Source organism: Sinocyclocheilus rhinocerous, unplaced genomic scaffold, assembly GCF_001515625.1.
Source record: "Sinocyclocheilus rhinocerous isolate Xijiao unplaced genomic scaffold, SAMN03320098_v1.1 scaffold1100, whole genome shotgun sequence".
Taxonomy (NCBI): Eukaryota; Metazoa; Chordata; class Actinopteri; order Cypriniformes; family Cyprinidae; genus Sinocyclocheilus; species Sinocyclocheilus rhinocerous.
Window position 1 is genome coordinate 288,566 of NW_015635085.1, and position 15,801 is coordinate 304,366.

At 36.4% G+C, this 15,801-nt stretch overlaps 1 protein-coding gene across 1 annotated transcript in view; it reads right to left on the reverse strand.

Moving 5' to 3' along the window:
• The window catches only part of LOC107746712 (plasma membrane calcium-transporting ATPase 2), a 100,402-nt gene that overhangs the window by 37,905 nt on the left and 46,696 nt on the right, over window positions 1–15,801 (reverse strand). The window contains exons 4-12 of the mRNA XM_016561010.1: window positions 13,201–13,458; window positions 8,911–9,036; window positions 8,228–8,353; window positions 6,979–7,011; window positions 6,250–6,342; window positions 4,658–4,699; window positions 2,717–2,881; window positions 2,399–2,613; window positions 1,122–1,364 (exon numbers count right to left, since the gene is read on the reverse strand). Coding sequence (XP_016416496.1) covers window positions 1,122–1,364; window positions 2,399–2,613; window positions 2,717–2,881; window positions 4,658–4,699; window positions 6,250–6,342; window positions 6,979–7,011; window positions 8,228–8,353; window positions 8,911–9,036; window positions 13,201–13,458 — 1,301 coding nt within the window. The remainder of the gene's footprint in view (window positions 1–1,121; window positions 1,365–2,398; window positions 2,614–2,716; window positions 2,882–4,657; window positions 4,700–6,249; window positions 6,343–6,978; window positions 7,012–8,227; window positions 8,354–8,910; window positions 9,037–13,200; window positions 13,459–15,801) is intronic.

Consider the following 15,801-nt stretch of genomic DNA (forward strand, 5'->3'; position numbering starts at 1 on the left):
ATTTCTGACAAGATGCGCGTTAAATATCGCATGCGATTTATCGTGCAGCCCTAATTAGGATCTGTAATATTTTCTAATGTTTTAAAAGAAGTCTCTTCTCAGCAAGGCTGCTTTTAATTATACAGTAAAAAAAAATAAAAATACATGCCTGATTCAAGAAGGGGGTCTGATGGCCAAAAATTATTATTTTACTAACTTATTAATTTTAAGTTAAATTGTGCTTTGTTGGTATAGTGTCTGCTAGAATGTTAAAAATGTTCAGTGTTAAATATTTTTAAATTGTTGTTTTGTAATTGAAGTTTTTCTTTGAAAAGCAAGACAAAACAGTAAAAAGCACATTTTGGCTTTTTAATTTATGCAATGGTGAAAAAAAAATTGGCAAAATACATGGGGAAAAAAACTCGAAAAACCATGTTCGGTATTTGGCCCAGTGTTTCATTTTGTTCGGTTTCGACTTTGGCCAAGAATTTTCATTTCGGTGCATCCCTACAAAAAAGCCATTGTTTGGATTACATAAGAAACCACTTAAGAGTCTATGATTGGGTCATTATTGCAGCGATTAACACTGAATCCAACACTAAACTGACTTTACTGAAGAATCTGAATTGGCTCCATAGTTGAGCTTCCATAATGGATTCAGCTATTCTGTGGTTTATCACCGTGAAGCTGCTTTGACGCATTACAATTTTAAAAAGCGCTATAGAAATAAAAGGTGACTCGACTTGAATAAATATGTCTCTGGCATATGTTTGGCAACAATTTGTTTAACTGTATCTAATGCAATGTGTAACGTTTCATTTCTTAAAGAGCCATGCTGGTAGATGTATCCCATGGCCATAATCCAGGGTGACAATGTGACAAGATTCATCTGGCTCAAAATGTGAAAGCATTTTTCAGGGAACATGATATGTTGCAAAAGGTTGTTGGAACAATGCCACAATGAATGCACAATGCAATCAAAGATAAAGGAGGTCCAACTAATATTAGAGTGTGCGTCTTTTTGGCCAGGAAGTGTACACGGGTATGCTTATACATTAACATTAAGGTCTAATGTTGCCAAACATTTTTTTGCTGAAATGACACCAGTTTTAGCCAAATAGCCAAAGGTTTTTATGTCTTACCAGTATTTTAGTAGTATAGGCGCTGTTGAGGGATATAGCGTTGACCAGTATTTCCAGAGTTTTGGGTGGGATGGAGCTGGGGTCTGGTATCGCCTTGTAATGGACATCGCCCACATAGCACTGCACTGCTGTCATTCGGTTGGTGGTCAGTGTGCCAGTCTTGTCTGAGCAGATAGCTGTGGCATTGCCCATGGTCTCGCAAGCGTCCAGATGGCGTACCAAATTGTTATCCTTCATCATTTTCTATCAGCACAGACAAAAAATACAGATACAGATAACTAGCTAATACAACATCTTGAGAGTACATTCTGGATATGTCTAAAAACTGCACAGTCCACTACCTATAAGTACTTGTCTACATAAACATCCTTCTAACTGAAATGGGACATAAAAAGGCTGCTATCTCATGAGGAACTTAACTAATGTGTTGGAATTACTGTTCACACAGCCAGACAGAGAACATTAATTTCTATTGCAACACCCATTATGCCAACACAGATTCATAGGCAGTTTTGTTGGTAATAAAATACTCCTGTGCAGATATAATAGCTACCCAGCGATCTTTACCTGTTGAAGTTGCTGCCATTTTGGTTGTTTTTATGTGACTCCACAAATATCAAGTGAGACAGTTCAGAGCTTTCATGAAATTCAGTGTTTCCAATTTGTAATCATTCGTTTGACAACGACATAAATGTGAAGTTATAAAACACAAAATATGAAAATTCCACCATGGCATGAACACAGCATATTGCTCACAGTTGGTTCTGTACACTGGTTGTTGATTGGATTTTGAAGTGTGGGCATTGCACTCTCAATGAAGTCTGTCATTTTTATTGGAAGCGACAAGTTACGCCATTTTATTAAAAATAACAAAGTCAATGTAAAAATAAAAAAATAAAGCATGCATGGATAAAGTCGTTCACAATTCACTTTTCATTTTATTCTGACTTTTAAGAGAGCGTGCACAGGACGTGGGAGTCAATTTCTGCTGCAGGCAATGAAATGAACATTTATAAAAAATCTCTCTGATATGATTGCAAATGAATTGTTCGGTGTGATTTAATCAACAACTGGTTTAACAGGTGTCATTTTGTAATGGAGTAAACGTTTCTCAAGATAAAAATAAATGAAGCATTTTAAAACTGTTATAAGTGATCCTATGATGCCCCAAATTGCTGTCTGGGTAATCAGCTCATTAGCTTAATTTAATGTCAAAAGTATTAAACTAGATCTAAATATGATACATTCTAAATGTTCTTCATGCTGAACAAGTTTACCTTCACAGAGTAGGCCAGAGAGATGGTGACAGCCAGCGGAAGGCCTTCAGGAACAGCCACCACCAGCACTGTAACGCCAATGATGAAGAATTTGACAAAATACTGAATGTAGATCGGCGTACACTCCGGCAGCCATGGCCTCTTCTGAAGCACAAAGTTATCGATTGCAAAGAAAAGCACCAGGATGATGACTGTAATGGCAGACATCACCAAACCTGAGGACCAGATCACAGCAAGCATCGCATTAGTGCATGGTGCTCCTCTGTGATAGTACAACACTAACCTCGATCCGCCAAACAACCTAAAAACACATAGCACCTGCTTTGCCGATTTGTACAGCCAGCTTTGTCAGTTTTCCTTGCAGAACGGATTTCTCTTTCTTGGAGACACTGGCTTTCTTCTTCTCTTTGTCATCTGCTTCTCCGCCCTCTGCGCTCTTCAAGGGCTGCATCTCCATTGCTGCAGCACCATCCTGCTTCTTCACTGCAATGATCACAGGAAACACATGTGGGTTATGGGCCGTCTGACCTTTGCTCACGACTATAGGTAATGCTGGCCCTTGACCGTACTGGCCATGTAGTCACTGTGAGAGAATAAACTATAGTTTAAACTCTACTGTTGGGTTTTGCATGTTTCTTTGTATATTAACAGATGCATGAATGACCATTATGAGTTACTAGCCACCACTTACAATTCCAATAGAAGTCGATATTTGCAAAGAACCATTAATCTTCAATTACTTTAGGCAGCAAAATCACCAAACCACCAAATTAATTAATGTGTTATTTTGTATATCTACATTGATCTATCTCAACGGGAACATGAGCCGGTGAATGAATTTCACATTCCAGGAACTCAATTAAACCAATCCTGGTATCATGATATGGTTGAGAGACGTCTGCTCTACTGAAAAAACCTTTTCATGGGATCTGATGACGGAGATGCTCCGTAACAAGTTCGTATGGGACAAAAGATCTTGAAGTGCCTTTATTTAAAGGGATAGGTCACCCAAAAATGAAAGCTCAGTCATCGTTCACCTTCATTTTGCTTCAAACCTCTAAGACTTTCTTTCTTCTGTGGAACACAAAAGTAGAAATCTTGAAGAGGTTTGCTGGTTACTCTTTTCCACACAATTGCAACGAATGGGAATTTCAAATTAAAAAAAAAAACGGAAACAAGTGATGCTTTGTGTAAGGACCAGACTGAAATTTAGTCATTTTCAATGATAATTTTCCCCTCTTAACCGCTATGTCAGTAAGTTGGTTCACGAATCGCATGTAGCTAATTCTCTCATTAACTCTAGAATGGATGTCAAGATTTGTAGTGTACAATAAAGTCGTACATACAAAATTTTGATGTACATCCTAGTGAAACGGCTACTGAACAAGAAAAACTATAGGGCGAGACTTCATTAACTGTATCAGTAGCTGTTGCAAACTAAATTAACTATTCTTTGTAACTGAATGGAAAAGAGATGCTCATTTGTACTTTTGGGTAAACTATTCCTTTAAGACAAAAGACAAACTGCTTAATGTTTCTTGTGCAATTTTTGCCACATTTTAAAGATGCTCAATGCAAACCAGCTATATAAACCAGTGAATTATACCTTTGTTACAGTAAACAAAAGTTATGTTTAATATCTACTGTCTTAATCCATTTATACTGCAAACAGAGTTCAGAATCACAAGTGCTCATACATAAAGTTTATACAAACTGTTTTTCATGTTGGGAAAGGCACTGATATGTGCAATATCAACATATGGACTAACTATAAAATGTCAAATCTTTGGCATACATCAGAAACCTGATGACACGATGCTTTAGCCAGACTGTATCATGTGAATAAACTTAAGAGCAAATTTATAGACAAATGTAATTTGCAAAATATTTAATAATAAAAGTCATTTACCGGGCTGGATACATAAATACATGTCTGCTGTCAATATATGCATAGACTAATTTATTTTCACCATTATTTGAAACGAACAGAAACCTCTGGATATTTTTTGTCCGTATTCGTAAACGAATGAATAACCAAAGAGCAAAAAGAGTTAGGCTACAGATCACTAAAAACTCTGTTAAGAATTCAACTGATTCGAGATTTTGACACATATAGGAAGTGTGATGTCATCGAGAGACCCTGACACACACATGAGAAGCAGCACAAACAGACGAGCTGACATCTGAACCCGCCGAAAGGAGAGGAGGAATAAAATAATGGTGAGCGCTCAAACCAGCGGTAAAGTGAAAGCAGATTACCTTTGGTCTGGTTGTTCTCCATATTTCCATCCTGCATTTTACCTAAGATGAAGGCATCCACAGACACAGGACAAAAATAACAGAAAGCAGACGATAAAACATTCATCACATGGACATTACAGTGAAATCAAATTAAGAAGGAAGACAGAGAATGAGTAATTTATCAACGTCATTGTGAGTCACATACATAACATAGAGTTGTTTCATAATGAAGTTTTGAGGTGCATTATGGGTTTGGTAAAGTCAAATTGATGAGTGATATATAGAATATCAGCTGCCATCTACATTTATAGTGTTAACACTTATTTGCTTTCTTGAATACATGTATTTGATATTGAAGTATATGCAGTATGTGTGTTTGTTCCAACAAAAGTAGTTCAGTTGTGTGTTTTCATGTTGGCTTTTTGACAGGAATGCCATGGAATATCTAACGTGTATTTAATCTGTACATCATATTACTCTCTTTGTAGTCATATCTATGTTTGTCACTATGATTTGTCACAGTGCAAGATTTGAGTAGTAGTCATTCAGATATTCCATGGAGGAGAAACACTCAACACAATGAGGACTAGAGGAACAGCACAACACTACTGGACATGCAGGAGCAACAGCCATGCCACACCACAGGAGCAGAGAGGAGGAGAGCCACTTTACCACCGCAGAGGGTTAGTTGAAAGAACCAGAGGAACCAAAAACCCAGTACACGCAAAACCTCATCATAGTGTACTGTATATCAGATTTGTCCAATCACATAAATACCCACGCAACTACATGGGTACTGTTGTATATGGCACTTTTGTCTAAAGCATGAGATGAAAGTTTCATCTATCTATCTATCTATCTATCTATCTATCTATCTATCATCTATCTATCTATCTATCTATCTATCTATCTATGATTGGAAGTCAAGAGCATTTATTTGCTCAAATTTATTTGTTAATGATTTTTTGATTAATTGAAAGTCTATTTATTTGAAATTGAAATATTTTGTAACAATGTAAAAGTTTTTGCTGCCACTTTTGATCAATTTAACTCATCCTTGCTGAATTAAAGTATTAATTTCTTAAAAAATTAAAAAAAAACTGACTCCAAACTTTTGAGCAGTATGCATGCTAGATTTTTACAAATGAAAACTAATGGGATCATGTTGTAACACCACATATTTTAATTATATTTCACATCATACCATATTCACACTCGTATCATAAATCGCATACCAACATACTAAAAACACAACACAATAAGTCGTTATCTTCTTTTTGAAACTTAAATGACTGAAATTTAAAATCAGTTGAAGTGCAGCTCTTATTTTATTTATGCTCAAGTTGCTCAACTATTCTGGTAATAGTCAAACGGTGTATTTCAACCAGTGGGACAATCTACATTGTGTAATTGCTGTTGGCATACCTAAAATAAAAGAAGGGGAAAGGGTAGAAGAGGGAGGAGAACAGAAAAGGAGTGAACGATTAGAGGTGACATGCACTGAGAGGACCACACAGTCAGCAGGAGAGGAAGATCAAGACAACTGGAGGAGGAGGAGGAGGAGAGGCGGAGCCAGTGAGGGACGGACAGCAGAGAGCTGCTCAACCTACCATTGACTAGGCTGGTATTACCAGGGGCATTTGCGCTTGCCGCACCATCGGTAGCTATAGTTGCGATGGGGTGTGAGGAGGGATGGGAGCAGTCTAGCCGTAATAATGAACAAAAGTAGCATGGTTAAGAGCGTCGTTACCACGATTAGTATCTCTCAATATACTGCTGTCAACTGAAAGGCGACTTTAAAAGAATGGCACTGATGGGAAAAAAACACTGCAACATAAGACAGGTTACACATAATATGGCAGACAAAACAAAGTTGAGGCACAAAATGACACAATGATCAATGGCACAAATAGCTGGCATCGACAGATACCCATCATTTGAGAGAAAATTCCAATTGCTACGTTCAACTACCAATTAAGTAAATAAGAACAGGTGATTCAAAAAATAAAACAACCAAATAAACACATGCTTCCAAATCAAATCCAAGTGCTTCAATCACAACAGTCTACAAGCTGTAGGGTATCAGACTACCAGGCTACGAAACCGCAATCAATCTATCCGCTCTTGAGGGAATAAGCCGGGGTTACATCACAACCTCCTGATCATCATCTATGCAGGATCATGGATGAAATGCATTTCTGTAAATACTTAAAAAGAGCGTCTTTTTAAGTGAAAGATCGCGGTTACTAAAGCGGGGCTCGGGAGGGCAGAGCGGGTTTAGTGGGGTAATAAATGAGCATTACTGCAGATATCCCCGGGTACAGAGATTCATACTCTACCTGCCAGCTGATGGCCATCCTCCAGAGCCTGACCTGTGGCAGTTTGCAGAATAACACACACATAAGGCCTTATGCTCACAAACGGTGTGGGCAGCACATGCTACCCAACCAGAAACAGCACATTTTCATGTGTCAGTCTGAAGCAGCCGCTGGGAAAACAACAGTACACTTTCTACCCAAAAGCAGTCTCTGATTGGGAGAAAATAAGCAGCATGTTTTTTTTGTAATTAAACTTTCTTTGCTGTGCAAAACTCATCGCCACTTGGGTATTTAGCAGGGTGCTGCTAGGGTTTTCTTAAGTCCAATCGCAATGGCACACTCTCCTAAATTTGAGGTATCGAACCTGTAGGTTGAGTTACGCACCATAGTTTAATACTTTAAATTAGAGATTTATTCAAATGATGAAATCGATGAGCAACAATAAATGCATTTACTTTCTGACAACACTCGGAGAGTTTTATCAATTATAAATTAAGACAATGTCAATGGCGTTTTGACTTTTAGTACATTTTATAATGTCCTTTCCCCCCCCCCGGTGTCCTGTTTTTATGGTTTACAATAAAAGATTTTCCAACATAGACCTAAATTAAAGATGCATATAAAATTTCCACCTTTTTGGATTACACTGTTTTAACATAAATATACTAATAAACCTGTGATGCATATTTGTCAGTCATACATAAGTGAAACATAGCAGCTTACTAATAGACTGAATGTGTTATACATATGCAATAACCAGATACATTTATAATCAATAAATCCAGTTTCAATCTTATACATTTTAACTAATTGAATATTGCTTGTTCCACAGCTAGTCATATTTGAACCATGTTTATACTTGTTAACTGAGTAAATTGTTTGTTTTTACAATGAACAGATTTATGCCGATTCTAAGAAATTCGAATAAATGGTTTTTTTTTTTATATGATTTAATGATTTAAATAAAAGCATTTAGATGCAATTAATTAATAATAAACCATGGCACGATTTTTTGGAGTACAGAAATGTTACCTATTTCATTTATGTATGATTGGCAAACATACATCACATTCAGTTTATTAGTTTATATATTATATATGTTAGAACTATGTAATCCAGATGGATGTAAATTAAATTTAAGCCTAAATATGTTTTATACAATAATAGTTGCATATCAGTTACAGGCAGGAATTACATGTTGAGTCCTGTACAGAAGTGTCCTGGGCAGATGTAACGCAAGCTTTTTCCAAGCTGAGCTTTAGTTACGCACCTTTCTTCTCTTTTTTCTCTTCCTCCTCTCCTCCAGCACCGAGCAAGGTAAAGATGATCCCGGTCTGAGAGTTCACTCCGACAGCCGTGACCACCATTCGACCCGAGCCCTCCATCACATGGGTGCCTGGTGATTCAGTTAACCGTGCAGTAAGTCATGGAGAAACTGCAAATAATAGCAGGCCGCTCTGACCACAGCACAGCTGACACAGTGTGTGATGTCATCCACGGACACCACAGACTGCTGTCTGTCAACATCCATCCCTCATACACACCTGACTGGACTCTTATCAACAGGCTAAGGAGCAAACACAGAGGACTGGTTTGTCACTACAGGTATTGTCCTTTTCAGTAAAAGTTGTAGAATCAAAGTACATTAAAAGTGTGCCATTATATGTTTTTAATAGATACATTTAATGAACTATTGGCTAACATTATCCTAGAATGAAGCTAGCTGCTAGTTTAAACACATCAATGACAGTATGTCTGTCCCGAGTTTTGTCCGGTCTTATCTCAGAGGTCTTGACCTTACTGACTGTATTAAACCAATAAAATGAATCTTCATTCTGACATAATCTGTTGGACTAATATTCAGTTCACTATAGTAAATGTAGGACTTCAACTTGTATTATGTGCAGAAGTTCACAACATTCAAATAAATATAGTAGCAAAGTGAGCATTCACCAGAGAGAAGCATGGGGTCTTTATCTGCAGATTTGCGCACATGGTCGGATTCCCCTGTCAGAGAACTCTCGTCAATCTTCACATCATTGCATTGTATCAAGACCCCATCAGCTGGAAGCAGGTCACCTGGACACAGAAATTCAGCATTAGTTGATGAAAATTCTAAAGGATTAGGGCTGTCAATTTCACATGTAAATTCAGTAGAATTAATAATAAGAAAAAAAAACAGTTATGATCCATAACAAATACACTCCTCACCAAACCACACTTAACAAGAGCAGCAGCATAAAACGAATGAGGAGACGTACTGCTTAATGAAACAGCTGGATGGAGTGCAAAATAATCTAACACAACAGCATTTTAAAAGTACAGGGACTCATGGTGTGAAGTGCTTAAAAACAGCAATATGGGACACAACTTCCAAAGATGTATGTCTTACACACGTACAGTAGATGAAACATTTAAAATTAATGCAGAAGGGGTCTGTGTGCCATACTGTACATCAGACAGACTGACTGATTGCTACAGTAACTCAGTTACAGACTAATGTTGATATAAATGATAAAACTAAAAATATATTGATTTTAAGAGCCACTTGTTGTATAGTCAGTGATTTACTTGTCTGTCACAATAATGTCTTTCAATGACCTTCATTTGTCTTTAATGTCTTCAAATGATCTCCAATTTATATTGACACAGTGATGAACTGTGGGACATTTAAGCAGCTGTTAACAGGCTAAACAGCTTTATGTTAACAGCTGCCAGTGAACAACATGATCAAATAACCCTGAGGAATCAAATGTCTTAAAGTTATTAATCAAACTGTAAATGTATTTTGCCTATTAGTGTCAGGGTTAGTTTTAGGGGGAATGTGATCATGTACATGATATTCAAAGTGACCTATAGCAAGCACACCTGAGTCTTTCTTCAGCAACTCAGAAATGAAGCATATTTCAGAATCTAATCTCCAAAACTCTTCCATTGTGTTCCTTCCAATAATCCCTTCAGTTTCTCCAAACAACAAGTCTGGATCAATATTGCTGTCTCCAAAGAATTCCAAAGTTGATCCTCTAAGATTGCACTTGTCAAGCATTTCACAACAGAATCTCTCTCCAATATTTCTGAGTTTACAGCCCTAACTAAGTCAATATGAAAATGACAAGGCCTGCAGTATGGTGTGCTCAATAAGGCAACACTATATTGTAGGTGTTCCCCAGGGTTCGGTATTTGGCCCTTCTGTTGTTTTATCTATCAAGAGAATGTAATTTTGTTCAGAGATAATTTTGCTTTCATTTTACATCTTTGCCATGCAACATATCAACTCCCACACATATTCAAAAATAACGGTAAGCCTGGGACTGCTAACCATCACTGTACTAGTCAAGGAGATGCAACCCCACTTTCTAGCCTGCCAAGCGCTCTCACCCACAGGATCACTCTGTCACTGTCAACAGCTACATTATCTGCCTCCCACTTGTTTAGGAAATCCGAAATAACAACCGGAACCTCTCCAATACTGCAGAACCAGCAAAGCCCTTTAGTTTGATAAAATCTTCAGACTAGAAAGTGTTGATCAGCTTAATAACCCTCATAATCAAACTGTAATTAATGACACAGATCAGTCTTGCTTCAACGCACAGCAATGATGTCCAGTCATGTATAAAAGCTCTCTTGATAACGCACTACTTAATTACATATGGGCGAACCTTCAACCTAAATTCTTAAAACTACATTTCACCTATGTTAATGCATATTATAGCTTTACACATTGCATAATATTGATTTATACACTGAAACATGTCCATTGACTTTTTTAAATCAAGATTTAAGGATAATGTGTATATTATAGATATTGTAAATGGTAAGTATTTCTTAGAATATTTTTAACCTTTCATTACATTTATGTCTTCAATAAATCATTTTAAATGGTTCTGTAGTGTGACATTAATTGTAGTACAAATATCTCATGAACTGTAGTCTCTCAATTAATATGAGCTTATAAAAGCTGCATGAATGATATTAAAAAAAAGATTGAACTCAATACTGTTTAAAATTGTTTTAGATGGAGTGTAGCATCACACCACAGAAAATGTAAACTTCTCAAAAATACTTAATATCAATTTTATAAATAAATAAAAACATTAATTTGTTATATTTACAAATAACTAAATACCATATCAATTACAGATGTGTTAAGTACAGTTCCCCCGATTTTATAAATGTATTGTATTGAAGTTAAAAATCTAGATAATGGGGGGGAAAAAATCCAAATGTAACCCTTCAACACAACTGAAAAAGTAATTAAAGAGACACAGTATAATATTAAAGGCATACTAATCTGTCATTAGAATTAATAATTTTTCTTATTTTTTTTTTTTAACAGAAACATTTCCCTAATTAAAGAATCACCCATATATACTGTACTATGCAATATATACTTTAGTTACTTCAATTATGACAGCACTTGGGATAGTTTTAACATTTTAATAGATATGACAATGTTAATGTAGTGTAAACTTCTCAAAAATACTTAATATCAAACGTATTTATTAATTTCTGTTTCAAAATAAATAAATAAATAAAAACATTAATTTGTTATATTTACAAATAACTAAATACCATATCAATTACAGAAGTGTTAAGTACAGTTCCCCCGATTTTATAAATGTATTGTATTGAAGTTAAAAATCTAGATAATGGGGGGGAAAAAATCCAAATGTAACCCTTCAACACAACTGAAAAAGTAATTAAAGAGACACAGTATAATATTAAAGGCATACTAATCTGTCATTAGAATTAATAATTTTTCTTATTTTTTTTTTTTAACAGAAACATTTCCCTAATTAAAGAATCACCCATATATACTGTACTATGCAATATATACTTTAGTTACTTCAATTATGACAGCACTTGGGATAGTTTTAACATTTTAATAGATATGACAATGTTAATGTAGTTGGTTGTTAATATAGTCATGCTAGTGTTGTGTGAATAGGCGTACATAAATCCTGTAGCAGATCTAGACAGGTGGAGCTGGGGGAGGTGGAGGGTTTCAGACGAACTCGGATAGTGTGCTGCAGGACCAACTTAGGCTCTGTTTACACTTGGTATTAAGATGCATTTTTGTCGATCCGATCACAAGTGGACAACATTTTGACAAACACAAACATTTTGAGTTTGTCCACTTTGAGCCACTTCCAGAGGTAGTTGATAATGATTTATTTCCTAGTGTAAACACTCATGTGGTTGAATACGTTCAAACAGCCGCTTAAGACCTCCTCCTCTTTGCCTACTGACCTAATTCTTAAACATTACTAGACATGTTATTGAAGAGCGTTAGCCAGACAGAACACAATTTAAACTCTACCGGCTGAAATCGTAAGTTTGGTTTGAAGGTGAAAAAAATTTAAAAAGTACAATGTTTTCTTACCAGATTTAAATCTAACGCAAATCCACAGTGTTCACGTAGTTTTGTAGGTATCCGAGCAGAAATGCAGAAATGAAAGCTGCTACTCTAGATATAATTTTCCATTGTCTCCTTTCAAGTTTGAGTGTAAATGGGGCAGTCGTGGCCTAATGGTTAGAGAGTTGTTAGCTGAAGGTTACGGGTTCGAGTCCCAAGTCCGGCAGGAATTGTCGGTGGGGGGAGTGAATGTACAGCACTCTCTTCCACCTTCAATACCACAACTGAGGTGAGACCCTTGAGCAAGTCACCGAACCCCCAACTGCTCCCCGTGTGCCGCAGCATATGGCTGCCCACTGCTCCGGGTGTGTGTTCACGGTGTGTGTGTGTTCACTGCTGTGTGTTTGCACTTGGATGGTTGAAATGCAGAGCACAAATTCAGAGTAATGGTCACCATACTTGGCCACATGTCACTTCACTTTCTCTTACATTAGATTGAAAGATCAGAAAAAGCCTACACATGCACCCACCCATAGACTCTCCCCTCAAAGAAATCAGGAAAATGGTCAAACGTGGACAAAAGAGATGGATTAAAACAGCAGATGTAAAAGAGTCTCCCTCTTCTGCTTACGATCTGACCGACCAAAACACATCTTAATGCCAAGTGTAAACAGGGCCTTATAGCCAATACTAAACCAGACTATTTAAATGTTGAGCCAGCAATCTCACTGGCTGCAGAATCAGTAGAGACCAATCATCTTGTGCCATGTAGTGCTATGTGACTGCTAGCGGACTGCATGTAAAGGACAAATCAGCATATGTCATCCAATTATAAATACAAGGAAGATACATTTAAAATAAATAAATAAAAAAATGATGACACATACCATACTTGACTTGTGCAATATCGCCAGCGACAATTTCTGACACAGGAAGTTGGATGACCTGCCCTCCACGCACCACCTGGAATTTCTGTTCCTGTTCGATGCGGCTCTGTAAACCCCTGAACTGTTTCTCTTTGCTCCAGTCATTGAAGGCCGTGACCAGAACAACACAGACCACTGAGAGTAAGATAGCAGCCCCCTCGATCCAACCGGCCTCCGCTTCCCCCTCGTCCTCCGCACCCGCACTCACCGTCCCACAGGCTGCAGAAAGAGAAAGACCAGATTTAAACAGGCTGGTGGAAACACACATTGTACAAATCCCATTAACCACCACAAACAGGAGTCAGAAGAAGGGGATATGATTCTGGTACTCTATTAAAATCAGCAAAGTAAATTTAAAATTTTGTGTAAATAATTTCCAAACCAGACTTATTGTTAAAACGTATCCGTGCCGATATTTCTGCAAAACGGCATTACGTTGCTTCTTGCATGTTTCACAACACTTTAAAGTGAAATATCCAGTGAGTGGCAGTTTTATCGGAAAGAGATGAAGGCGAATTGAAAACATGCAACCCTGTTACACATGCTGGCATATTTTAAAATAATAATAACAATAATCATTTTTATTCTCAGATAACACTTTTGTTTAAATGCTAAAAATTAAAAAAATTTTTAAGAGTTTTAGGCTCTATTTTGTACCCTTTTCATGTAAAGTATCACTTCTCATGTCACGTCTCAGCATATCTTTGCATTGTATGTGAGATGGAAAGCTACAGAATACTGGAGCCATTTCTGAACAAAATTTATGTACAGATCTGAAACAAAATCACAAACAGGGACAGACACATAAAAGTAATTTATATATATATATATATATACTGTATATATATATTTATATATATAAGGTTAGTATTTTTGGCTTAAACCATTTGGTTTATGGGGACACGGGAAGTAGATATAATTGTTAATAATATTTAATTTAATTAAACTGAAATGTAGAAGCCACTTTTTCATATTCACTAAAGTATTTTCATTTGGAGTGAATCACACCCATGCAGAATATTGCACAAACGCAATGATTCATAATAATTGTGATTACTGCAAATATATATATATATATATATATACACACAGTATATATATATTTATATATATAAGGTTAGTATTTTTGGCTTAAACCATTTGGTTTATGGGGACACGGGAAGTAGATATAATTGTTAATAATATTTAATTTAATTAAACTGAAATGTAGAAGCCACTTTTTCATATTCACTAAAGTATTTTCATTTGGAGTGAATCACACCCATGCAGAATATTGCACAAACGCAATGATTCATAATAATTGTGATTACTGCAAATGCATTGAGTGCATATTATATAATAGCAGAATGATGTTAGATAAACACTGACAAAGATTCCGACAAATCCCATATCTGTGTAACATTTTCATGGCTAAATAACTACAAACCTGACAGAACTGCATCTAGTGGTAAAAATCAATCTGTATTATCATGTGCACACATTTGGGTCATGTCTAATTATTTCCAATGATTTAATGCCGGAGTGATTAGTGTGAGGGATGCAGTAACTCCACTGGGAGAGGCCAGTCCTGCTCCAGCTGTGCAGGATAAAGCAGCAGGCGCACTCACTGTAAGCACAGGAACACCCTGATTGCTGGAAAGCTCTTTATTTGCGGCATTAGTTCAAATGGACACACTGTCCACTGTCACAATGACACAGCCACTGCTGAATACACCAGGACACACAAAATACCATCCGATTCAGGAAAAGAGTGGAGCTCATGTTAAGCCGTTGCATCTTGGTGTCCACAGGCTCGTCTCAGCACATCTGTGATCCTCTCTACCGCCGCACTGTTACTGATCATTAAAAGTCCACTGCAGGTGTATTATGCATATTAATGTGCAATGTGTGAGTAAAGAGGCAAGCTACTTAGAAAGTAATTAAGCTACAGAAAAGCTACCGTTAATTAACTACATTAATCTTCTTAAGGGAACAATTTCATTATAAACATAAAACACTGTAATATAACACATAATTTAAGTAGAACTTTCCTGCTACATGAACTAGTCCAAAAAAATCAGCAGCATTTCACTAAATTATCTATAAATAAAGATGACAGAAAATGACGGGGAAAAAAATCTAACTCTGTAAATCAGTTTTTAATCAGATCATTTAGAAAAGTAAAAAATAAAAAGGCAAGAGAGAGAGAGAAAAGGTTTCACTAGAATTATATATATATATATATATATGTTGTTAGCTGAGTCAGTATTTACTGAGTCTGCGTGTGGACAACCAAACCATTTAATTATTTTGCACATAATAGTAATTTAATCTAGCAATTTATGTACAGATCTATAGTTCTTTATTTATACATTAGATAAATTGCCCACCTAACTAGCTTGAATGCAAATTAGCTCAATTTCGTTAGTAACGACCATCCATAAAAGTGGCCAGTTATGTCAATTTAAATCCATAAATATCTTGCTTAAAAAATCGAATGGTTTTGGAACAGCAAGATGGGGTGTAATTATTGAAAGTTTGATTTAAATGTATTCGGTGAACTGTCCCTTTAAATCTGCTCCC